At 46.9% G+C, this 26922-nt stretch overlaps 1 protein-coding gene across 1 annotated transcript in view; it reads left to right on the top strand.

Annotated features, from left to right (window-relative positions):
- Positions 1-26922, top strand: part of LOC104561974 (protoheme IX farnesyltransferase, mitochondrial) — a 116323-nt gene that overhangs the window by 73344 nt on the left and 16057 nt on the right. The window contains exons 5-6 of the mRNA XM_062011009.1: positions 4885-4955; positions 25782-26014. Of these exons, the coding sequence (XP_061866993.1) occupies positions 4885-4955; positions 25782-26014 (304 nt within the window). The remainder of the gene's footprint in view (positions 1-4884; positions 4956-25781; positions 26015-26922) is intronic.

Raw genomic sequence — 26922 nt, 5'->3', positions numbered from 1 at the left:
TTTTTTCTCCAGCATCGTATTTTAAATGTTCATGCATACTGATTAAAATTTAGGGTAGGGTCTTGAAAGCTATTGCCAAGTTTTGTCACTCAGGGATTTTCAGATGCTGTAGATTTAACCCTCTGTCTGTCCTTTTCCCAGAGACCGTGGGCAGATAATATTCTGCCATGTCCAGCTGAACTGGTGCATTCAGACTTCCTGAGGAAAGAGCCCCTCAAGTGCTTCTGAAATATTTATTTATCCAGGATTCATCTTACTGAATTTATGTTTGCTGAACCAGGCAGCACTCTGTTGGCCTGGCATGAGATAATATGTTTGAGTTCACTCTTTCTTCCTCCTGCAATGATATTTGAGAGGCACATTTTTGTCATTTTTGCTAGAATATCAGGGAAAAATAATTTCAAGTAGAGAGAGAATTTTGCTGAACATCTGGGAGCAAAATGGGAAAAGTTTGACAAATGGCATCTTGCTGACATGTAATAGCAATGAGCTCAGTGAAAGAATCTTGAGCATTGCTAATAAAAGGATTCTTCTTAATTGTAGTTCAACTGGATACTGGGTTTCGTGCGTACAGTTGACAGTAACAGATTATTCAGATTGTCAGGTTTAAAACACTGAAGTCATGCAGTAATCTCAATTTCAGGGGCAGCCGTGTCTGTGTACAACAGACAGACATTTCTTGGCTACTTAACTCAGCAGAGAGGTTTCTTGTTCAAAATGTATCTTCTGTTCAGGGGTTAACTGCTGGATTAAATATATGGAAAGATTTCATGCACTGATTCTGGTATTGTCAAATTATACTGATCACTCAACTGTGTCAGTTTAACTTCTTTCAAGTGGGGAGTGTCTGACTGTTCTTCATTTCAGCCATTTGATGTTTGAGACACACGGAGTGAAAGACCTGAGCGTTACTTTGATTTGATCCATCTCACACAAATACCTTTAACTGTGAGCTGAAACGCTCTGAAATGAGCCAGGATCTTCTCACGTGTGCAAGTGTAAACTGGAAGTCAGCTCAGAGCTGTCAGGCTTTGCAAGTATCAATTAAAAAATTGATTAAGAAAAAAAGGAAAACTGATCATAGCCCAGAAGATTTTCAGGAGAGAAGATCTCAGCTCTATAGAGTTTTTCCCTTATATTGCTCTGCCAGTCTGATGTCAAATGACATTTTTTCTTCATTTCACATAATTGTCTCTGAAATACAACAGTGAAACTACCCATTAGCAAAATGCTGGCCTGTCAGAAGCAATTGCTGGGTTTGGATCCAAACAGGGTGCTTGCTCCTCTCCAAAGGTACTCGTTGCAGTTGCCTGTGGAGGTTCTGGTAGAACATCCAGGGCTCCAAGGGAGCTACAGCCACATAGACCTGACCTGTCCCTCAGTGCTGAGCTGCCAGGGCTCTGGGTGCTGTGGCAGGTTCCTCTGGGCTGTTCCCCTAAACCAGGGGCTCCAGCTGTGACTTGGGGTGACTGTTGCTGACATGGATCAGGCATAACAGAGGATGAGTAAAAACCTATTAGCTGCCTATCCGAAACCAAAGAAACGAGTTACCTAGTGCTGTACCAAAATGCTCTGGCAAAATAAAAGGTGTACAGAATCATGGAATCACAGGATGGTTTTGGTTGGAAGGATCTTTAAAGGTCATTTGGTTCCAACCCCCTGCCATAGACAGGGACTTCTTCCACTAGCCCAGGCTGTTCCCTGCCCCACAACCTGCCCTGCAACACTTCCAGGGATGGAGTAGGCACAATCTCCCTGGGCAACCTGTGCCAGGGCCTCACCACCCTCACAGGGAAGAACCTCTTCCTAATATCTAACCTAATATCTCCTCTCCTTCAGTTTGAAGCCATTGCCCCCTGACCTATCACTTTATGCTCTTGTAAAAAGTCCCTCTCTGGCTTCCTTGTTGGCCTTTAGGGACCTTTTAGTCCCCTTTAGAGACTGGGAGACTGCTCTAAGTATAGTACAAACTCACCCTTTTTCTTCTTGAAGTCTCTTCTTTCCCATGAGTTTCAACAAAGCCAAGTTGCTGCACTTGGGCCACAACAACCCCAGGCAGAAGGATTTGGGGCAGAAGGACTGCCCCAGCTGCCAGGCAGAAAAGCACCTGGGTATGTTAATTGACAGAGAATATGAGCCAGCAGTGTGCCCAGGTGGCTGAGAAGGCCAAGGGCATCCTGGCCTGTATCAGAAATAGTGTGGCCAGCAAGACCAAGGAGGTGATTGTCCCCTTGTGCTGGGCCCTGGTGAGGCTGCACCTTCAATACTGTGTCCAGTTCTGGGCCCCTCACTACAAGAAGGTCACTGAGGGGCTGGAGCGTGTCCAGAGATGGGCAACGAAGCTGGTGAAGGGTCTGGAGAACAGGTCTGAGAGTGGCTGAGGGAGCTGGGGGTGTTCAGCCTGGAGAAGAGGAGGCTGAGGGGAGACAGGAGCACTCTGCAACACCCTGACAGGAGGCTGCAGTGAGGTGGGGGTCAGTCTCTTCTCTCCAGTAATGAAGGACAGGACACAAGGAAATGGGCTCAAGTTGCACCAGGGGAGGTTCAGATTGGACATTAGGAAGAGCTTTTTCACCAAGAGGGTTATTAAGCATTGGAAGGGGCTGCCCAGGGAGCTGGTGGAGTCACCATCCCTGGAGATACTCAGGAGACACACAGATGAGGTACTGAGGGATGTGGTTTATGTAGTGCTGGGCCTGGCACTGTGAGGTGAGGGGTTGGACTCCATGATTTTAAAGGTCTTTTCCAACTGTAATGATTCTGCGAGGAACTCTTGGCCGAGCAGCCAGTGTTTGCACTGGGAATATCCATAATGCTGCTGGAAGGCTTTGAGAGCTGGTAGGAACCAGCAGCAGGCCGACTGCACCGTCCAATTGCTCTGGGTGGAGGCTCACTGTGAGCAAACCAGCTCCAGGCCATGCAGCTCCAGCCAGCTCCACCAACCAGATGGAGTCAAGACATTTGAGGGAATGGGATGTGAACTGGTAATTAAAGGCTGTGTCAGTGATTTCAGTTCCTGTGCTTTTATATAGGACTTCTGAGCATTTAATCTGCAGCCTTTAACACGAACAGGCAAATGCAGGATTCCTCCCCTGCAGAACCGTGGTAGGTTTTGGATCCATCATGGACAAGCTGAGGGCTTCAATGTGCAGCACAGGCTTCAGCTGAATTAGCAACAATAATTATCCATTAATTTGTGTTGGCCAGACACTGGAGGGGAGCGAGGCAGCCGCTGTTAGAGGCTTTCACAGCTGCCAGAGTCCCTCCTCGCTGGCTCTGCTGATGCTTCCCTGACTTTCTACTTTCTCTTCCTTGCCACTCACCATTCTTTCCTGGGTTTGGCCAGTTTCACAAGCATGACAAAAAAATGGAGGTGATGCCTGCTGCCAAGTCTCTTGGCTTTAGACCATCCTACTAGCAAGTCTTGTTTAAGCAGGATAGCTCACTCTCACTCATGTGTGCACAGAACTTTCTTATGACCTTATTCCTGGGAATGGTTAACTCCATCAGGAAGGTGATTCAACCTGAAGTTAGAAATGCCACCATGAATGGAGAATATCCACTTGTAATAGGATGGATGATCCATGGTTAGGCTGGATGATCCATGACTATCCGATCCCTGCAGCACTTGCAATATGTAAGAGCAGCAACAGTGGTTTCCAAATTGTTTCATAGTCATTACTTCAACATAATAGATGGGAAAGGCAGGTCCTGTCCTCCCCGTGTGCCTGTAAATGGGGTGTCTCCTCTGATGGAGTCCCTGCAGCAACCTGTGCTCCTGTGTGCTGGCCTTCCCCTGGGCCTGCAGCCCCAGCAAGTAGTGAGACCAGTATCATGGCACTGTCAAAATGAAGATGTTTGTTAATTTTGTCTTTTGTTGTGTAAAAGGTTACATCAGCTTGCTGGAATAACATAGATTTTATCATGTAGTCGTTTATCATAGAGTCACCTTCAATCTGTCTGAAGTTTGACTGTACTGAGCTTACTCTCAGTGATTGCTTGAAACTATGATTTGTTATGGTCTTTTTGCTACATGTTCACCATAATTAGGATCCTACCCCAAAACCTCAGACATAACGTCACCAGAAAATACTCTTTCTATAAATACATCCCACCCCTCCTATAAGTAAATACATGCTTATTATTTGTATCATTACTTTGCAGACATAAACCCAAATGGCTTTGCAGTTTGCTATATGGCAAAGTGCATTCAGCCTTTCTAGGGACACCCTTGGTGGAACAGATCCCACAGAAGGCTGCAGGAAGTCTGAGCAGGAAGAGAGCACCGCCTGAATTTTCCCATCGCTGGCGTTTAAAGGCAGCTTGGGTTGTGACATTAAATAACAGCATATGGTGTGCTCATCCCCTACTGCTAGAGCTGTGTGCTCAGTGCAGCTTCAGTAGCGTTTTACAAGAGTTGATCGATTTTTGGGGTAGCCTATAGATTCTCAGAAGTCAGATGATGTTGAAAAAAATGGGTGCTTGTCTTTTAAATTGCAGAAGCACACACTAGAGAGGGCTGTTTGTGTTACTCTACAGCTGGGGCAGGGCTGGATGGTTCTGTATATGTGACTGTGTATGTGTAAAAGCTGTGTCAGACCTGTTGAGAACAGAACTTGGAATCAAACTCTACTTCAATAACTTTTGGGGACTTGTGCAAACTGTTTTTGTCCTCCAGGTGATTTCCTTTCCAAGGGGATGCCAAAAGCATTAACACACACTATCAAAGCTCCATAAAAGGAGTTTGCCATTTTCCTTGTGTTTCTGACCCTTCAAAAATAGAGATTAAAGCACCTACAGGTGCAGACAGTGCATTCCATGCATGACATGCTTTCTGGCATCCTTTCATTTTGATTGTTCCTTTTTTTCTTTTCTTTATTACAGTTCTTTGAGGTTCCATTTGACTCAAATATGAACAGGACAAAAAACAGACCACTGGTGCGAGGACAGATCAGGTAAGTCTATGAACACCTGCCCTGACTAATGAGAAATGAGTCTTCACATTGCTTTTATCTATCTCCAAGCTTGTCTTTCTCTTCAGATGACAAAAAAAATTAGCCATTTCAGACAAAAGACTGAAGAAAGAAATGCACCTCTCTGTTCTTCACCATTTCTTGATGTTTGTAACATTCTCCTGAAGAGTTTGGATAACTGACTGTGCAGTAAAATACTGGATTTCTCAAGACAGCAGGATTCGCGCTCCTGTTGTGTATTTCTTGGTGTGTGACACGATGCACGGTGTGCCAGCACACAGGTCCGTCCCACTGAACTTTGCATCAGTTTGCAACAACAAATCTTCACATTTTCACATCTAAGAACAAACACAGAGGTGTATGTTGGTTTTTGTAGTCACATTTAGATCATGAATATTCCTTTAAAGCTTTCAGCAGAGGTACCTGCAACTCATTTTTGTAGCGGTTTTGTTTGACACTGTGTTGTCTTTGCCTTTTGCATGTGTTTAGCATAAAGCTGGGCTGAAAGCTCACAGTGGTGGCATCTTACAAAACTAAAGTTAAAAGTTTGTCTTCATTTAATTTATCATCATCCATAAGTAAATCCCTGCTGCCTCCTGCCCCAGAACCCCTGTGTGTTACCACAGGGATCCCCATAGAAAAATATCAAATCCTTCATTCACTGTTGTCTGGATTACATGTTGGTTCAGTTTCTCAAAGGCTGTTTCCAACTGAAAAAGAACATCAACAAAAAACTCTGACTTATTTTGCAAACTAAAACTGAAGGCCCAATTCATAAATGATTCAACAAACAGTTCTAGGATGGCATTTCCATCATTTGTGCCAAGGATTATTTATAACAAAATTACATTTTCCCTTAGGCCCCTGCGAACAGTTGGTCCTATTTATTTCTGTGTTTTATCCATCACCTTTGGAGGGCTGAAAAACATGTGATGGATGAAATTACAAGAAAATTGAGACAAAATAGTCAAGTGAACCTCGGGGGTAAATCCACTCTCACTGTAAATAGTTAGAGCGCTTCAGTAAACTTGTTCTGATTTGGACTCAAAAGATGGTGCTAATTACAGATTCCTGAGTTGAGTTAGTTTTATTTAAAACCAGATTTTAGGGAGCACTGCAGTGAGGGCATCTGTTGTACATACAGCAATTCAGCCTTAAATGTGCAGTTCAGGGGAGCTGCACTTCTGCTGCACTTTGCACCCGGAGCGGTAGCCCCAGATGAAGGAACACTTGTTAGGGAGAAAGATGATGGGAGGGGCTTTTTAATTGTTATTTTTTGAACCATGGTGTACTAGCATGGCTTGCAGTGTTTCTGGAGTCAAAAATGTAGCCAGAGAACTTTCTGTCAGCTTTTGGTTCGGAGAAAGCAATTTGCTTCAGAAGCTTCCAGTGTCCTTAAATGAACTTCCCTGTCATCTGACAGCACCACAGATTGGCAAAACCATATTTAATGGATTTTCTTACCCTCTCCCCCCTTCATATTTGCTTTCACCACAACATGATAATGTTGGGGACTTTGTGTAATCACTCATCAATCTATCTACCTTACTGTCAACAGCTAATTTAAAGGTCTCTAAAGTGTCACTTACCTTGAGTAATGCGGGTCTGGTTCCCTGCAGACGGCTGAACGTGCAGCCCTCGACTGGGGTTGTTTCTTCTGCGGTGTGCCAGAGGAGAATAATCCAGTGCAAGTGATCTAACCTTGTTATATGTTGCCACATATTCCCTGGTGTCCCTTGAACTCTTTCCTTCCTGGCTGATTAAATAATAGCCCTTAAATGGTTATGCTGAAACTAGTCAAAACCAGATAAGACAGAGGTAGATAAATTGTATGTAAGAGACTTGGCTCTGGGAAGGAACCCGGAGAGTTTGGCACATGGACAGAGTTGTTGCCCAAAATTTGTCTGACACTTGACTTCTGACATTTTGTTCTCTTAAAGCTGCTTCATGTCATGGAGTGTTTGTGGCTTTTTGAATTCTGTTGTGTTACAACATCTGTGCTGTTCAGTGCAGACCAGGCATTGTTTTACAATCCATCTTCATCCGCACCGTTTGTAAACACACTGTGATTTCCTTTCTTCTTTGCCTTTCTTTCCTTCCTTTTTATTTATTTTGCAAAGTCCTTGTTCCAGAACTGGTCAGGATGGGGAGCAGCTTTTGTATGATCCAGTCCTGAGATTGAGATCCCTTTTGAAGAGTGAGAATGTTGCTAACTCTCCATCCTGTTGCCTCACTGCACCTCCTTGGACAGGCTTTCAGTGGTGCCTTTAATGCGACCTTCTGCCCACTGAGAACCTGCACTGAGGCCAGTGATGGTTTTTATAGAGGTTGTGGCATCACAAAGGCAATTTTTAGGTGCATGGAGCTTGGGTCAGAATCAAATTGGTAACCCCCAAAGGTGGGTTCTTGGTGTTGCTGAGTCATTCAGTCCCCTGATGAGCTCCTGTCTCTATTTTAGAGAAGCTAATTGATGAAGCTGGCTCGTTAGGAAATGTTGTTGTGCTGTTGTAGAGAAGTTATTCCCGTGTGTTTCACTTTGTGGCCTCCGTTTGCAGCTTCAGCCCCAAATTTATTGAGGTTTAAGATCAGTTCTAACGGACCTCAATTCCAACATTGCTCCCTGTCTTTTCTGCCTGAAGCCTTCACTTTGAGAAAACAACCCAAACCTCCCTACCTTGGCACCGCTTGTTGTCAGCAGTGTGTGTTCAGTGCCCTGTGTACACATTTGTGTGGTTCCCCAGTCCCCTTGTCTCAGCCTTTTCTACGAGTTGCCAAGGACTTGCCACTCCTTTGGCATCTGTGAGGGACCTCAGTAGCTTTCAAAGATATGCTCTGTGAGCAGGGCTGTGCTGTGGAGTGTGCAGGTTGTCATGGCCTCTGAGGTCTGGCTGGGGACAGTGTCATTGTCTTACTCATGGCACTCCAGAAGTGTTTCAGTTTGGCAGCCTTGGCCTGGCCATCGCTCCAGGCAGCAGCCAGGAGCCAGTTCTGAGAAGATCTCTGGAAAAATGAGATTTGGAAAAGCAATTGTCCTCCATCCTTTGTGAAATCCTCTCTGTATTGCACCAACTTATTGGTTGAAATAGTTATTCAGAGGCTCAGTGTACCCATGCTAGATACACTTCATACCCTTTGGCCTGGAACAAACCATACAGGCAATGACACAGGAGGGCTTTGCAGAGCTGGGGTCTGCTGTACATAGGGACATGAGTATATGTACCTTATTTGCCAGCCCCAAACCCACCTCTGATGCCCCCAGGGAATCTTCTGACACTGTTGTCTCCTTTATGACAAGCAGCACCTGATAGTTCATTGACTCTCTACTTTACAATGTCCTGTTTAATTTGTAAGGTTCTGAAAACACCCCTCCCTTTGAGCAATGAGAACTAACCATCTATTCTCTATTCTGAGGGTAATCAGAGACATCCTGTTGCAAAAATAACAAGAGCAGACCCAAACGCAGCATGGCACTAAAAGCCATCCATCACTCCAGCCTGCCCAGCCCTCCTCCTCCCTCTTCTGACCCCTCCAGTCTTGTTTGGAAATGCAAACAGCTTGAGATGTTCTTCACTCTACAGCCACAGTGTTAAACTCATTGAGTGGATTTGCATTTTGCATTATAACAACAGCTGATGTTATTTTTCCTGCTATGAATTGTTTTTCTGTCACTGAGGAAAAATTTCATGTGCTCACACAACCTGAGACTGGCCTGAAATGGCAGCAGCCTCTCCTGCTTCCCTCTTGGGTGTGATTTATTCCCTTGCATTTTAAGGTAATGGATTTAATTTTCCTGCAGATTAATTTAAATAAATCTCTAATATTAGCTGCAGTAGCTGAGTGAGCTTGGCCTTGAGGATGACAAGTGTCCTGCTCCATTACATTGTACCAAGTGACAGTTTTGATTGCCCTTCTGCACAGAGCTGCACATGCTCCTGGTAAAAAGCAGCTGTTTTTATGAACTCACAGTGCTGCTGGATCTGCTGTGCTCAGCACTCATAAAAAACTTCATAGTGGGACAGGAGTAGTTTTTCATCCTGAAGAAAAAAAAGTCATCAAACAGCACGTTCTAAATAACTAATTCCCAACCATGTAGCCACCTCAGTTCTGCTCCTGCTCCTGCACTTGCAACTGGTTTTTGTAGCAGGCCCCTGGGCTTTGGTCTCTGCAGTGGCTGCCTGGGAGTGGGACTGATTTCTCCCTCTCTTCAGATGCAGGTTTTGTGTCCCTCAGGCCATGAGGCAGTGTCCAGGCAGCACTGGAGATGGTTCAGGCTGGAAGGGACCTCGGTTGAGCTGGAGACTGATCTCATGCTCACAGCAGGGTCAGCTCTGAGACCAGGCCTGGTTGCTCCAGGTTTTATCCAGTCTTGTCTCAAGAACCTTCAATGTAAGAGTAATATGCTATGGAATTCAGTTACATTCCCCTTCTGCAAAATACTTGCGCTCTCAAGCTTGCTTTTCCATGTGCATTTCAGAAGTTTAGGTCTGTTATCTCGGCAGAAGGTGGCACAACACAGACAATGCCCTGTGTGTGCTCAGAAAGAAATAACCCTCAGGGTTGTGGGCTGAGTATTTTTCCCCAGCATGCCATTAGCTCCTCAGTGAGCAGTGCACAATCAGCTGTGTTCTGTGTCAGTTTCGTGCATCTCTTGGCCACAGCTGCTGGTTATTGCAATGAACAGAGACACTAATGCTTTTCCTGCTTGTTGACATTCTGAGTGTTGACGTTGGTCAGTTAAAAGTTTATAAGCCAAACCCTTTAAGAATCAGACCAAAAAGAGCTCCCAAGGTAAAAATGTTTCTCACTGATAGTTTATATTAATGATTTATTGATGATGAAGGGAGTGGAGCATCTCCCTTCTGATGAAAGGCTGAGGGAGCTGGGGCTCTGCAGCTTGGAGGAGACTTGGAGGGGTGACCTCATTCATATTTACAAATCCATCAAGGCTGGGTGTCAGGAGGCTGGAGCCAGGCTGTGCTCAGTGATGGCCAACAATAGGACAAGGGGCAATGGGTACAAGCTGGAACAGAAGAGGTTCCAAAGAAACACAAGGACAAACTTGTTCCCTGTTGAGGTGAGGGAGCACTGGCAGGGGCTGCCCAGATGGGCTGTGGAGGCTCCTTCTCTGGAGACATTCCAACCCAGCTGGATGAGTCCCTGTGTGCCCTGCTCTAGGTGGTGCTGCTCTGGCAGGGGGTTGCACTGGATGAGCTTTGCAGGTCCCTTCCAGCCCTTGAGACTCTGTGATTCTGTGATTTGTAATTGCATATACATAAGTTGTCCATAAGCTGATGGAAAATTGCAACATGTCACAATTCCCCTATTTATTCAAAACCACATTGCCACTCAAGAGTGTTCCTCTGCAGAGTTTCCCACTCAGTGCCCTGTGGCACACCTTCTGTCACAAGTGCAACAGAACCAGTCCCTGCTGAAAAAATATGCATTTAAAACACCAAAATCCTCCTGTAATCACTGTTGATAACTCAGTGTAATTAGCTTGATTCTTTGCTTGCTAACACTGATGTAAATCAGGGCCATTTCCACTCTGATGTGTAAGGGAGAGGGAATCCGTGTCCTCGGCTGTGCTGAAGCCTGCACTGAGCATTTGGCCCTGCCTTAAGCACCAGTTTAAAACCTCCCTGAGGGTTTCAGGACCACTTTGGTTCCCATTTAAAGATCAGCCTCTGCTTAGCTGCCTGGTCTGTTCCCTTGGGTGGTCATTTCAGACAGGTTTCATTGCACTTAAGTTAAATAAAACCTCCATAAACCTGCAGTTCCTGGAGAATAATCATTTTTCAGAGATCAGCTGCTCGTTCCCTGCAGGGAAACATTCCAATATTTTGTTTAGAAAATACCTCATGTTAAAGGGACTGCCCAGAGATCTTTTTGAACGATAAAAATGTTTCTTTCTTTCAGTGGGAGGCTTCCCTCTTGTTTAAACAGGGCACAATTCAAAGCAGACACCACCATGCAGCATTTTGTTATCCTGCTTGTATTCAGGCTTTATAATTTGAAAACAAGTAAATGCATTCCTTCCCCACCACCACCCTCCTGGCTGCCTTGGTTTTTTTTCCACCTCATGTTTTCCAGAAGCTGTCATTGCCTGTGTTTGGTAAACAAGAAATTAAAGAGGCAGCTTTATATTTTTGACGTGTACAAGTGCTTGTAAAGATGTACCTTCTTGCCTTTGGAACACTGCGAGGCTTTTGTGATGGGTTCTTTTTTCCTGGCATGGCCATGTCATGGGGGAGGGAAGGAAGAAACCTTGAGGCTAAAACAGTTTAATGAGAATAAAACCCACATCAAAGGACGGACTAATGGAATGATATAATGCTTACTGTGTCAGTTTCCCAAAGGGGATATGGATGACAGTACTTATATTTCAATTATCTGTTCAGTGCCTGCATAGGATGTTGATTAAATGGTTCAGAGGTATTAGAGTCCTTTTGTAGCACGCACAGTAAAATGGTGATACTGCACATTATCCTCAGATCAAAATGTGTGTTAGCAGGAAATTATATAGCTCTAACTACATCTTTATTTTGTTTCTTAGGGCAATAAAGAAGGTTGTTTTAATGTCTCTTAACATTGCATTCAGATTGGTTTCAGTTGAAGCGAAGGACTCGCTGTCTCTCCAGCTCAGTCCTCCTGCCCGCATCAAAGCTCAGCAGAGACATTCCTGTGCAGGCAGCTCTGTTTGGCAAATCTCAGTCCTGCAGAAGCACTTGACCCCTCACACCTTGTGCTTTGCAGTTCAGCCAAGGGGCCTGGGCCACCAAATTATTTATCTGAAGCTTTAATGGCATATGGGACAGTTGATAAATCGGAGCAGGTTGCACGTGGCCCCACGTCAGGAAGCATCCCAGATGCTCGAGTATAAACCAGGAGTCACGGTGCATTTGGCTAAATAGCTGCTCCATCTGCTTGTGGGGACTGCTGCAGAGCAGCGATACGGGCTCCTAATGGAGTTGTCTTATCCTCTCGTGTCAGCTCCTCGCCGGGGGGTAGAGCCCCATGAGCCAGAGGGAACCCAGCTATGGGACACTAATCCTTCCATCTTTGTGCCCCATACGGATGAGCCCCTTGGACGTACATTAAGCTTTGACTCTTTGCTGTTTTACTGACTAGTGCCGAGTCATTTTCCTCAAAGGTGATGTTAAAGTGAGTTTTCCCCCCTATGCTGCATAAACAAGCGCTCAAAGCCCGAGACACATTCCCCAGCTTAGTGCAGTGTTCTTCTGGTGGCTCTTCTTCCCATATCTGTCAAACATTTCAGGTTCATGTTTATAAATTTTGGCTTCAATGCAGTCAAAATCCCCACACTTTGTTCCCTCTGTTAGTATTGAACCTTATCTGCTTTAACCACAACAGCATCATTATTCAGCATGTGCCAAGTGTTGTAGGAAATGTCACCGCTCAACAAGTCCATTACAAAGCTGCCTCTGATTAGAAGCTGCTATTCCCTGAGCAATGTTTACAGTAAGTCATGTTAGAAGTGCCTTTCTTTCTGTGAAGGACAGAGTTTATCATGTCTTATACAAGTTATAACTTACATGTTATCAACCTTGTAAGTCAGGTATAGAAGAGGTTTTTCTTACACTTTAATTAGCTGTGCTAACACAGTTCCTTGCTCTCCAGTCTTTATGGCTAGGAAAGTTGCATTCCTGAGACTGAGATACAGGGCAAACCTCTTTGATATGCTTTTTCTCTTACTTTTTTCCCTAGGACAGAGTCTCACAAGGTAAACTATATTTTAAATTGTGCTCTAAAGGAGCGTGAGGCACAGTGACTCAAACTGTTGTGTCTGCCAATAATTCTGTTGTATTCATGCACTTTGATGGGAAGGTTTTTTGGGTTTTTTTTTTTCACAGAATCACAGAATGGTGGGAGTTGGAAGGGACCTCCAGAGCTCATCCAGCCCAATCCCCTGCTAAAGCAGGTTCCTCTCCATCAGAGGCACAGGAACGTATCCAGGCTGGTTTGGAAACCTCCAAGGCAGGAGCCTCCACACCCTCCCTGGGCAGCCTGGGCCAGGGCTCCCTCACTCAAACACTGAAACAGTTTTTCCTTATGTTTAAATGGAACTTTTTGTGTTCCAGCTTCATCCCATCACCCCTTGGCCTGTCACTGGATACAATAGAAAAAAAGTGCTGCCCCAACCTCCTGACACCCACCACTGAGATATTTGTAACTATGAATGAGCTCCCCCCTCAGTCTCCTCTTCTCCAGACTGAACAGCCCCAGGTCCCACAGCCTTTCCTCAGAAGGAAGATGCTCCAGTCCCCTGATCATCTTGGTGTCCCTGCACTGGCCTCTCTCCAGCACTTCCCTGTCCCTCTGGAGCTGAGGAGCCCAGAACTGGACACAGGACTCCAGATGAGGCCTCACCAGGGCAGAGTAGAGGGGGATAAGAACCTGCCTTTACCTGCTGCCCACACTCTTCTTGATGCCCCCAGGCTGCCATTGGCTTCTTGCCCATGAGGGCACATTGCTGGCTCATGTTCAGTTTATTCTCACCCAGCACTCCCAGGTCCCTCTCCTGGAGCTGCTCTCCAGCAGGTCACCCCCAGCCTGTGCTGGTGCAGGGGGTTGTTCCTTCCCAGCTGCAGGACTCTGCCCTTGTCCTTGTTGAACCTCAGCAGGTTCCTCTCAGCCCAGGTCCCCAGCTGATCAAGAACTTGCTGAGATATTTCTAGCACTTGCAAACCAAAACTCCAGATTCCAACAGTAGATAAACAATCAAAATAATAATGCAGAATCCCTACATGCAACCAACCTCACCCTATTCACGTCTCAAGTGGAGCACAGCAAGTGCTTAAGAGCGCGGTGTAGAGTGATAAAATGAGATGACTATCAAATACATGTTTGCAGTTTTGCAGAGGCATCTACAGATAGGCAGGAAGGGTCTGACTGAAACTGTGGTTTGACACGTTCTTCTGCTCGATTCCTCCTCCAGTGAATGGTGTCCAGAGCCTGAGCCTCTTTCCCCTGCAGACCTTTGCTTCTTGTTCTGCTCTCTCTGAGTGGTGAATAATTGATTTCCTTCATTTTCATTGCACCTGGTCCTGTATTTTCATTGATCCTGCACTTTCATTGCACCTGATCAGTCACTAATCCCTCACCAAGGGTCTCTTCTCTTTTCTGTTTTGAAGAACAGGTTGATAAATACTCTGGAACTTCTGTTTTCTTCATCTCAGTGAGACTGAGGACTGGCCTGAGACTTCTTTACCCACTGCTTTCCAAACACTGTCTGATGGCTCAGCAGAATGACATGTTAGATTTAATCACTCTAAATCACAGAAAAACGTTTTCTGGAGAGACCAAATTATCCATCCTGTTTGTCAGCTGGTCTCTGGATCTTAAACAAAGAGAGAACTGAGATTTTGGAATGAAATGAATGGGTCACTTGACTGCCACGCTGGAAGGTTACGTTTGTTAGGTTAAAGAGGGGGATTTAGTTTAAATATTATGGGAGACATTTTTCAAATGTACTGTGCATTGGCCTTGTAAGTACTTTAAAACAATATTTACATTTTGGTGACTGCAGGGAAGCTGTGAAGATTATTATTCACCCTTTCACTCCTACCTAACAAAGCCATGGAACAAGGAGCGTGCTAAGGCTCGGCAGGGCTGCTGAGGGTTGTTATGGTTAGTGTCCTGGCATCTATAGCAAGTGTAATGGGAACATAAACATTTTATAAGTGTGAGTCCTTTTCAGTTTTAATTTTTTACTTCAGGTGAAGTGACAAGGCCCAGTTGGAGCTTCTGCTTAATAACAAAAGGCAACAGAAAAGGTTTTATCTCTGAGTGTGGTCACGGTGAACTGCAAGTCTCTGCAGGGCTTGCTGAGCTGTCTCATCCCAAGTCTGGGGTTGCTTTGCTCTCAGTCCTCTGGGCAGACTCTTGAGCCTCTGAACAATGAAAGACCAGATCATGGCATCATTTGTGTGATGTTAGACTGGTAAAGATGAGGGTGTGTTTAGCAGAAAGCTCCGTGCTGAGGGTGGGACTCCGGATCTCTCTCTTTGGTCGGGTTGGAATCCCTCTCTCCTCCTCTTGGTGAACACGTCGTGTCTTTGTGGAGACTCCCAGCAAAATCAAACGAGCCAATTTTGGTTTCTGCAAGTGTAAAAAAGAGAGATGTGTCCCTCTCAGCATGAAATGATTCCTTTAAATTAGCCATGTTTGTTTATGAGAGTTTTAGATACGGTAGAGCTCTGGCAGGGGAGACACAACATCTGCAGCTCAAATTCTTGAGGAGTGGGGGGAACTAATTGCCTCCAAATTGATTAAAATACATTGTTGCTCATGCTTTTCTACAATGGCAGTGCACAGCCATGACAAGGCAGCTTGGGCTCCGAGTATGGGTGGTTTCCTCATTGGGAGAGAAATGGCTTGACACAGATATTGGGATATTTTATCCTAGATGTATTTATTTACACCAAGTACACTTCTGAACACCCATATCAGATAGCAAAGGCAGAGCTGGGTTGGCACTTTAGTGCTAAAACTCAAGAAGGCGACTCCACAATGAGACCCAGCCAGCTACAGGTGTTTATCCATCACTCCACAGTGCCAAGCTGTCACTGCATGACATTCCTTAGGAGATTTAGCCATCACTCATTGAATCCTGCCCTGTTTCCCCGCTGATGATCCAGGTGTCATTCAAAACCTCATCCAGGTTGGTGCTGATGGGCCTTGCTGAGCCCTGTGGACAAAGGAGAGGAATTAGGGGAGATTCCTTTCACAGAGATTTGCATTTTAAAGAGGTTTCTTTGAGGTTCAGGTCTCTAAAGTCTTCATCTGCAGACACAGTGTTGTGGTATTGAACTCCCAGTTGAAGTGTGCTTAAACACTACCCATTAACCCAGCTGATTTGGCTTTTTGGGAGCGCCTTCTAGTTTTGTACCTCCTCTTAACTCAGAGCTACTCCTCAGCTCAGGTTTTGTGTTACAAGTTGTGGGTTTAGAACTCTCCTGCTATTTTCCACACTGTATTTTTACATTTGGGGAAAAGCACACTCCAATCTGACATTGTCAGTGTCACAGCTGTTAGCAGAGAGAAAACCACAAAAAGCCAGTCACAGAAACATAAGCTGTCAGAGTTGCAACAAGGGTGTTCTGGCAACCTTAAAACCCTGCTAGTGTTTTACCCACTTAAAGGGGATTTGATAGAAAACTCAATATTTTTAGTGCATGCAGAGCCTGATCTGCCTCAGCAACACATTTTTGAGGGTAAGATACCAGGCACCACCAGAATATAGGTTCTGCTTCTTCACTTGGGGAGACAAATCATTCATTTAAAAAACCCTCAAACTTGACAAAGCTTCCCATGTCTTTGCACCTCCTGCAGGATGTCTTGTCAGTCACCAGGAGAAAATGAGGCCCAGGTGTGTATTCTCATATTTGGAGTTGATGGGGAAAATTTAATTCCCAATTAAAAGTGCAATTTAGTCTCACATTTTAGTTTTAAAATCCACCAAATGCATCACCTTAAATCTCCTGTCATGAGTCATGAACTTTCTTGAACAACTGAGAAGAGATTAAATTCATATCTAGTAAGATCTTTCTCTACATCTTCTCCCTTAAAATACAACCATTTGAGCTCATTTGTTCAGTTTCATATAACCCAGGTACTTTGCAACATTAAGCCTCTGTCAGCATATTCATGGGCTTGTCACAATGTACCTGTGGAGGATGATAGCCAGTATGAGAGCACAGAGTGCTTGTGTTTACTAAAGCTTCCAGCTGATGCTGAATCAGATTTACAGGAAAGAAGGAGTCAGGCAATGGACCATGCTGACAGCGTTAGAGCTGTTTTTTCGTTCAGTTGGAAAGAGAAATCTCTCTCGGAAGTCGACAGTTGAACATAAAACTGTTTTAGTAGTCATGATTTGAGTCCTTAAAAAAAGACACACTGCCTCAAAACAACACCAGTTACAACATATCATCATGTAACCACCTTGATTTGGGCAGAGAGGAAGCTGCTGAGGGTCACCAAGGGCAAGGGCAGAGTCCTGCACCTGGAGGGGAACAACCCCCTGCACCAGCACAGGCTGGGGGTGACCTGCTGCAGAGCAGCTCCAGGAGAGAGACCTAGGAGTGCTGGGGGATAATAAACTGACCATGAGCCAGCAACGTGCCCTTGTGGGCAAGAAGCCAATGGCAGCCTGGGGGCATCAAGAAGAGTGTGGGCAGCAGGTAAAGGCAGGTTCTTATCCCCCTCTACTCTGCCCTGGTGAGGCCTCATCTGGAGTCCTGTGTCCAGTTCTGGGCTCCCCAGCTCCAGAGGGACAGGGAACTGCTGGAGAGAGGCCAGTGCAGGGACACCAAGATGATCAGGGGACTGGAGCATCTTCCTGATGAAGAAAGGCTGTGGGACCTGGGGCTGTTCAGTCTGGAGAAGAGGAGACTGAGGGGGGAGCTCATTAATAGTTACAAATATCTCACTGGTGGGTGTCAGGAGATTGGGGCAGCACTTTTTTTCTATTGTATCCAGTGACAGGACAAGGGGTGATGGGATGAAGCTGGAACACAAACAGTTCCCCTTAAACTTAAGGAAAAACTTCTTCAGTGTTTGAGTGAGGGAGCCCTGGCCCAGGCTGCCCAGAGGGGTTGTAGAGGCTCCTTCCTTGGAGCCCTTCAAGCCCCACCTGGACATGTTCCCGTGTGACCTGATCTAGGTGACCCTGCTTCTGCAGGGGGTTGTATTGGATGATCTCTAAAGGTCCCTTCCAACCCCACCATTCTGTGATTCTATGATTTAAATCTTCAATCTGAATGTGGCTGTGTTTTTCTCTCAGGTGCATCTCTTGTCTATCTGTAGGATTCTTATGGAGTTTGATCTAATGTCTTTTGCATAACACTGTAAGACGCCATCAGCGAGGAAGCTGCTGATCCAGGCTGTGTTGTTCCAGTTTCAGTTTCCATTAGCAGTGTTGTTATTACTATCAAACTTTTACATCTGACAATGGTCACGAATATGGTTTTTATTACTAAATACATACATAGGCAGCCTGAAAGGATTTGTGTGGAAAGTTACCATTTAATTTCACTGTTGGTAGGTTGCCATCCTTCAGTTGTCTGCCGTGGTGCCGCTTGGGTTGGAATGCTCCGTGCCTTACTCTGAGCTTGCAGGCTGCGTGAGTGGGGCTTTTTAATGTCCCTTCAGAAATCATTTCAGGGAAGCTACCGTTGCTATTCAGGGCAAAGTGTGCCTTTTACAGCCTTCTGGCTCGTTTTTCACAGGCAGCTGAGTGCAGCGCTTGCGCCAGCCGCCGACCCCACCGCCGGGTTCAGACATCTGTCCGTCTGGGGAAGCAGAGCTGGAAGGGGTGCAAATGCAATCCAGATGTGTGCTTGAAGGAGATGGGCTGCCTTCCCTGTTACCTAAGCTGTAGGAGCAGGAAGGCTTCTTTATAGCCATAACATTGCTGCAGTGTGTAACATCCTCAGCTCCTGTGTCTCTTCCAAGTGGGATGGGATTGCCTGGTGGAACTCCTGGGGTTGATGATCTTCCCTGTTTTTCTTGGTGGATCTCTAAAAGCTGTTGAGGAGGGTTCAATAGCTCTTGGGTGCACTTGTCCAAGCCATAACTCAGTCCTCTGTGACAGTGTCAGTGGTCACAGGCTCAGCTCCAACCCTGGCACTGGTTTTTGGCAGCTCTTGCTGTCTGAGGGATACCAGGAGATGGGCAAAACTGTAAAGAAGCAGCTGCAGAGAATGATGGTGTTCTGCATGGGGTTAGGTGTGTTTGTGCTGGGGATGTCCGTGGAGATCCTCTTCTCCTGAAATAACCATGGCTTTTGTGGCCATGGAAACCTTCAGAGATGTGCCTTGCACTTCAGTTTGTGTAACCTCTCATTGCTGTTGGCAAAGTGTAAAAACTTGAGGCTGATGCTTTTGTCTGAGTTTGTAAGTGGCTCCAGAAGAATTAATAACTTACTGCTGACCTGGAAAAAATTAGGAAGAGGAGGGGGCTTCCTCCAGCAGCCTCGGACTGGAGAGTTGTCTGGGGACATTTTTAGTACCTACAGATTCCAGAAATAATAAGCAACTGATGATGCTTAGTGCTGAAATGTGACTTTAATTATGGCTTTGGAACAGTGTTCCTGCACTGGACTCATATCTCAACCCAAGATGGCAAAATGAAATTGCAGAGATGAGAATCACACTTGTGTTCTTCGTCAGCCAAATACCTTCTTCCAAGCTCCCGCTATTTTCAGCCCGTCTGTGCGTGAGGCTGGTTCAGGCTGTTCCTCTTCTCATTACAACAAATTGTTGTGACGCCATATGCAGATGGAATTTGCACCTAGAGTTGCAATATTGAGGTTCATCTGAGCCGTCAGTCTCCCCATTCCTGCCTCGCACCAGCCACCATCAACGTGGAGGACGCTGAGGTCAGGGGTGGTTTTGGACCATTTCTGTGGGCAGCTGCAGCGAACAAGTGAGGTGAGGAAGTGTGAGTGGCCTTTGCTGAACCTGTGTCTTGAACCTGACCGAAAACTCACCAAAAAACCCAAACCAGTTTTTGTCTCATCTGAAAGAAATGGGGTTGTGGTTCAGTTAAAGGGAGTGGTGTGTGCAGAGCGTCGCTGAAACCCCACGCAGAGGGACGTGAGCCTGCGCATCTTGGCTTCGGTGGCGTGTGGAAATGACTCTCAGGTTCTTTCTTTCCCTACTTTCCCTCTCCCCCCCAGCCCATGCCGGGGTGTAGGGAGGTGCAGCGTGGCAGGAGTGCTCGGGAGCAGGGCAGGGGGCTGTCCCTTCAGCACTGCACTTGTCTCCACACTCCGTTCTTCACAGTCCCTGTCCTGCTTATTTTGGATCATGCCCCTGTGTTGGGCAGAACAGATCCCTGGCCTCGTGGCTCGAGGGACAGTTGTCAATGAGATCTAATACAAGATAATTGACTGGGAATTGAAATGTTTCAGCCCGTTGTGTGCACGCTGCAGCGACACAAAGGGCCGTTGTTGCCTTGGGTTTGGGTTTAGTTTGCCCTTTGGCGAGGTGTGGGCAAGGTGATGTTTCTATAAAAGATTTTTGACAGACAGAAGACAGAATTTATTGCAGAACCTCTTGCAATAGACTTTGAATCTAATTCTGAAATACAAGCACAAATACATGCTTCACCTGAGGAACATGCAGGCAGCCTTCAGTGGACACTTACATTCAAGCTTAGGCTTTTATGTCAATATGTTTTGCCTGCCCAATTTCCCATTAACATAAGGCCACAAATTAAGTTGCTTAAGTGTGTCCATAACATCTGAACACGAATGGCATCCAACTGCTGAGCACCCCTGCTCAGGATTCATATGGGCCTCGTATCTGTGATTGTGTATAGGCATCACCATACCCACAGAGACGGGTCAGGGCATTGGATGCTGACACAGCAATTGTCTGTATTTCTAAATCCTGGTGGGTTTTAGGAAGGATTTTTGTTTAGTTTCTTGGTTGCTTTGTCCATACAAAATTTTCTTGAAACTTTCCCCCATTTTAATCCAGATTTTTTAACTGTAGCTTGAGCTGTGCTCTGACAGGCATCTTCACAGAGTGTTCTGCAAAGAGCCAAAGACAGCATAGGGAAGCCTGTGTAGTAGTGACACTATTGATCTCCATGGACATGAAGCTTGCTAATGCTGCTGTGAAATAGGTGAACTAGTACATTCATTTTATAGATGAGCAAATGCTTTAATTTGTTTTCCTCTCTCAGTTTTTCCCAAGTAACGCTGTGAGTCAATAAGTGCTATTATCCATGTCTCTGGAGCCTATTAAATGAGTATATTTCATGCACATGTGTGTAAGATCATTCTGTATGTATAACCAGATCATCTGTAAGTGGCAACTGGAGTTGGAGATGATGCTGCTGCACATGAATTACAACAGGCTGCTGGGTTGTCTAAAGTCCCCATCGACAGTATGATGAGTGAGGGTCCACAGTGTGGTTGTGTGTGTGTTGATGCCTGAATTCCACCCACAGAGGATCCCTCCTGCTTTCCTCCCTGTCCCTCCCCAGCAGCAATCCTCCCCAGCCTGACTGACAGCACCTCTACAGACACCTCTGTGTCAGCAGAAGCTTTGAGTTGAATGAGGAGAAACCTGGATCTCTCCTCCTCCTCCTGGATACTGTCTGTGGAGTGTGACTAGGAAGGATCTGTCTTGGGTGAACTCTATGGAAGAGAAATGTCAACACGTTTTCATTGGATCAGGAAAGGTTTAATTATTCACTCTTCAAGCTGAGGTTCTCTCAAAAGCTTTTAATTGAACGTGAGTGTCTTTTAGCAGTGTTATTAGGCACTTTGGCATAAGCATTCTCAATGAAGGAGAGAGGAGGAACGAGGCAGAAGCCCCAGGTTTTGGGTTTCCTGTAGGAGGTGCCCTGTGTGGTGACATACTGGGTATTTCAGAGCTGCAATCTGAAGAGAACTCATTTGGCACTTGTGGTGTTTTTCCAAAGTCTGATTTTAATCAGCCAAATAACTGAAACCAACTCCTCCCAAGAATCTATCATAAAACCTAGTTTCTTACTCAATATGTTTGCTTTCTGAGCCAGTTCCTTGGCCAATTTTCCAAAGGAACATTGCCCTTCTTTCCCATGGGAGCGATTCCCTTAGCGTGAGTGAACGCCCCAGTGAAACGAGGCTCACGCAGCAGCGTCTGCCATCAGCCTGCACTGACTGCATGGGCTGGCTTAAGGGTGAAGGAAACCAGCAGAGACCCTCAGGCCACTTCTGACCACCACAGGAGAACTGGCTTTGGGTTACCTGAGCCTGTGATGCACACTGGACTGCGTGATGGCACGAGGCTGTAGTGGGAGGAACTCTGTGGACATTAGGTGATGGGGCAAATCCTGTGACAGCTCAGGATCACAGCCTTTCCCCTGCTCCAGAACAAGACCCTATCCCCTGTGCTTCCTCAGTGAGGTACAGGCAGCCCAGCAAAGGCGTGTACATCGAATCAAGGAGCCTCACACCACATCGCCTGGGTTTCAACCAACCTGGTGTGAGCACAGAGATGCACGAAGGTCCCTAGAAGACCATAAACTAGTAGAAATCAGACCCCTTCAACTGATGTGATTTAGACCTAGAGTCAGACTTTTCTTCTTGAAATTCAGTCACTGAAGCAGAAAAACTGCACCAGCAACTGGGATCTCTCTGCCTCTTCCTGAAATATTCTCTTTTTCCCAGTGAGGAGTTATTTATGCTTCCCTTAGACCTCATAAACACGACGTGTTTGCATGAGAATGAGTGGAATTCTCCTCCACCTCATGCATCACCAAGAAAGCAAGGGCCTGATTTCTTATTGCAGTGTCTTTGTAACACCAAACAGGATTTTAAGGGGCAGATGTGACAAAGCTGAACGGCGAGATCGTGGTTTGAAGTTCTGATCTCAGCTGGGGTTTTAGGGGCAGGCACTTGTTAAGGCAGACAATTGCTCTGCTAAAGACTGTTACAGTTCCTTGGTTGTTAAGGAAGCGCTGGGGAGAAGCAGAAAATGCCATGCCTTCAGGATGTCTGAAGTGATATAGTTCAGCTGCCTCTGAAGAACAGACATCATGACTGGATGCCCTGCCCTGAGATCGTTAGGACTGTGACAGACACCAATGAAACTGCCTCTGGGAACATCCTTTTAAAGGGGCAAAAAGAAGGAGCTGAGAAACAAAACTCATGGAGGCACTTTTGAGTTGGAGGTGAAGGCGGCACAGGGCTGGTGGCAGGGCTGCAGGGAGCTGCTGTGGGGCTGCAGGCACACGCTGCCTGGGCAGCCAGGGATGTGGGAGGGCTTGGTACTCCCAGCCCTCCCTTGTCGAGGCATGAGGGGTGCTGTCTGCCCCTCCATGACCAGCTCATGGTGTGCAGCATTCATTTCAACTGGAGAGGTGTAGGTGAGCACTCAGTGCTGGTTGCACTGAGTCACACTGTGCCCTCCTTTCTGTGGGAGCCCCGTGGAGGAGGGAACAGCCCAGCCTAGCCAGGGCCTGCGGGTTGTGTGTCGCCTTCAGAGCATGTATTGTGTGAAACTGGAGTGTACACCTGACTGTATTTCATTCAGGAATCAGTCAAGATAGATTTGTTTGTCCAAACCCAGTCAGGCTTTCACTCCAGAGGGGCAATGTCTGCGGGTGATGGTGTCTGTAGCTGGGGTTGAGGCCGTTTGCAGTGCAGGTTGTGCTTTGCTGCCTCTGTGCCACAGAGCAGCATCTGCTGCAGAGCCCCAGGGCCCTGTTCCATGTGCCCCTTCTCCAGTGTGGCCCTGGCAATAGTCTCATGTACTCCACACCTCCTTGTCAAGGGATGGCCACAACGGCCCCTGCTTCCATTCCTGACAAATCCTGGCTGATTCCCGAGAGGCTGAGCTGCCATTCAGCAGGATCTCAACCAGCTTGAGAGTTGGGCACAGAGGAACCTGCTGAGGTTCAACAAGGACAAGTGCAAGAACAACCCCCTGCACCAGCACAAGCTGGGGGTGACCTGCTGGAGAGCAGCTCTGCAGAGACTTCAGAGTGCTGGTTGGCAGCAAATAAACATGAGCAGCAATGTGCCCACATGGGCAAGAAGCCAATGGCAGGCTGGGGCATCAAGAAGAGTGTGGGCAGCAGGGCGAGAGAGGTTGTGCTCCCCCTCTGCTCTGCCCTGCTGAGGCCTCATCTGGAGTCCTGTGTCCAGTTCTGGGCTCCCCAGCTCCAGAGGGACAGGGAACTGCTGGAGAGAGGCCAGTGCAGGGACACCAAGATGATCAGGGGACTGCAGGACTGGGGCTGATCATTCTGGAGGAGAATGACAGGGGAACCTCATTAATACTTACAAGTATTTAAAAGGTGTCCGTCAAGAGGATGGGGTGACACTTTTGTCTGTAGCATCCACAGACAGGACAAGGGGTGATGGAAAGAAGATGGAACACAAAAAGTTTCCCTTAAACATAAGGACAAACTGTTTGACTGCTGAGGTGAGGGAGCCCTGGCCCAGGCTCCCCAGGGAGGGAGTGGAGGCTCCTTCTTGGGAGGTTCCAAAGAGGTTTCAAAGAAACACAGGGAGAAACTTGTTCCCTGTTGAGGTGAGGGAGCACTGGCAGGGGCTGCCCAGATGGGCTGTGGAGGCTCCTTCTCTGGAGACATTCCAACCCAGCTGGATGAGTTCCTGTGTGCCCTGCTCTAGGTGGTGCTGCTGTGGCAGGGGGGTTGCACTGGATGAGCTTTGCAGGTCCCTTCCAGCCCTTGAGATTCTGGGATTCATCACCAGCAAATTTTTCTTATGAGAGTTGGAGCAGTGCTTGGAACACAGATTTTAGGGTGCAGGGTTTGGCCAGAGGCTGTGATCACAGCACACAAAGGCTATGTAGTGTTCAGCCAGGTCAGATGTCTGCAGCCCAACTTCATGCAGAGACATTTGTTGGAAGCACTTGTATTTTCTGCTCTTACATAGATGATCTGAAGTGTGTATTTAGCTATATGGGTTATTAAATGCAGCTGAGTTAATGGCATTTTCCTCCCTTCCAGAGATCTTCCACACCACAGCATTTCTTAGTGGCATTTAGCTCACTCTTCCCCTTGTACCAAACACCCTCAAACCAGCAGGTGTGAAGGGATCTCCCCCTGCAGCAAACCTTTTCATCTGGGGCACAGGATCACCAAGGAAGCATCCTTAGGGCTGCATCACAGTGCTGCCTGTGAGGAGTGGTCTCAGTGGCATAATAAAAACTCCTTGTTCATTGTATTTGGGTGTTTATTGTGGAACTTAACCATAGCAGAAGTTTAACACTCACAATAAGCAGAAGTTTACATAGTTTCAGCCACTTTCTTACAGACTATGACAGGAATTTCCAGCCTTCTCTGAGGTCCTGGCTGATGGGCAGTGGAAATCAACAGACATCAGTTGCATCTTTGTTGTTTGCTGCCTTCAGCCAAACGTTCAGTTAATTCCAGACATACTTAGAAAATAGTAAGTTTTCATTTGGATTCTGTTGCCAGAATTGCTTTGCTTTGCTCTCCCTGCTCAACTCGGCGCATAAGCTGAAGCTCAGCTGTTTTTTTCATTGAAGCCAAAAAATAGTTCATACCTGCTGACATCATTTCAAAGCAATTGAATGTACTCTTCTTCTTGTAAGCATTTCCTGATTTTGTGTCTAACCCTGTTGCATTTCAGTCAAAGGATCCCTTGGATTGGTGCAATCAACTAAAAATCTGACAAGCTTACAACCATTCTCATTTACTCTGAGTGCTTTTTCCAGAGGTCATGATTTACTCTGCTTAAAATGAAGGGGAAAGATCTAGTGGAGGCACCAGTTCCCTGTAAGGACCATTTACCTGTGGAGACTGAATTTATTTGGTGAACATGGTGAATTATGGATCTGCAGCAAGATTAGTCAGGCTGTTCTCAGTGATGTCCAGTGACAGGACAAGGGGCAATGGGGACAAGCTGGAACAGAAGAGGTTCCAAAGAAACACAAGGAGGAATTTATTCCCTGCTGAAGTGAGGGAGCACTGGCAGGGGCTGCCCAGATGGGCTGTGGAGGCTCCTTCTCTGGAGACATTCAGACCCAGCTGGATGAGTCCCTGTGTGCCCTGCTCTAGGTGGTGCTGCTCTGGCAGGGGGGTTGCACTGGATGAGCTTTCCAGGTCCCTTCCAGCCCTTGAGACTCTGGGATTCTCTTAACCCTTTAGAAAGGCTTTTCTTAGGAGGGGGGTTCAAATGGGAACATCTGGGCTGACCAAGTAAAAGCGTTGCTGGTTTTTGGGAGGAGGCAGGAGGAGTGGGAGAGCAGCAGTTCCCTGGGGCAGAGTCCTGCTCAGCCTGTGCCTCTCTCCCCGCAGCCCGCTGCTCGCCGTCTGCTTCGCCGCCTCCTGCGGAGTGCCGGGAGTGGCTCTGCTGGCGCTGGGAGTCAACCCCCTCACCGGGGCCCTGGGAGCCTTCAATATTTTCCTGTACACGTGTTGTTACACGCCCCTGAAGAGGATGAGCATCGCCAACACGTGGGTGGGAGCTGTCGTCGGGGCCATTCCCCCCGTCATGGGCTGGACGGCGGCTACCGGCAGCCTCGACGCTGGTGAGTACGAACCCCTGGCCCTGGGCAAGCACCCTCCTTGCCTTTGGGGTGGCTGAAAAGATCTGCTCAACAGGCAGGAAACCTGATTCCTTGTGTTTGTTGGCCTGGCACTGCTTCAAGAGCAGATGTGTTCTGGTGTGGCTGAACCTCGAATACTGTGTCCAGTTCTGGGCCCCTCACTACAAGAAGGTCACTGAGGGGCTGGAGCGTGTCCAGAGATGGGCAACGAAGCTGGTGAAGGGTCTGGAGAGCAGGTCTGAGAGTGGCTGAGGGAGCTGGGGGTGTTCAGCCTGGAGAAGAGGAGGCTGAGGGGAGACAGGAGCACTGTGCAACACCCTGACAGGAGGCTGCAGTGAGCTGGGGGTCAGTCTGTTCTCTCCAGTAATGAATGATAGGACACAAGGAAATGGGCTCAAGTTGCACCAGGGGAGGTTCAGATTGGACATTAGGAAGAGCTTTTTCACCAAGAGGGTTATTAAGCATTGGAAGGGGCTGCCCAGGGAGCTGGTAGAGTTAGAATCCCTAGAGATACTGAAGAGACAGATAGATGAGGTGCTGTTTTGGACCTCAGCTCCAGAGGGACAGGGAACTGCTGGAGAGAGGCCAGTGCAGGGACACCAAGATGATCAGGGGACTGGAGCATCTTCCTGATGAAGAAAGGCTGCAGCACCTGGGGCTGTTCAGTCTGGAGAAGAGGAGACTGAGGGGGGAGCTCATTAATAGTTACAAATATCTCACTGGTGGGTGTCAGGAGGTTGGGGCAGCACTTTTTTTCTGTTGTATCCAGTGACAGGCCAAGGGGTGATGGGATGAAGCTGGAACACAAACAGTTCCATTTAAACATAAGGAAAAACTGCTTTGGTGCTGAGGTGAGGGAGCCCTGGCCCAGGCTGCCCAGGGAGGGTGTG

The sequence above is a fragment of the Colius striatus genome, chromosome 18 (genome assembly GCF_028858725.1).
Source record: "Colius striatus isolate bColStr4 chromosome 18, bColStr4.1.hap1, whole genome shotgun sequence".
NCBI lineage: Eukaryota > Metazoa > Chordata > Aves > Coliiformes > Coliidae > Colius > Colius striatus.
The sequence above is the reverse complement of the archived record's forward strand: the minus strand, read 5'-3'. Positions and strand labels throughout refer to the sequence as shown.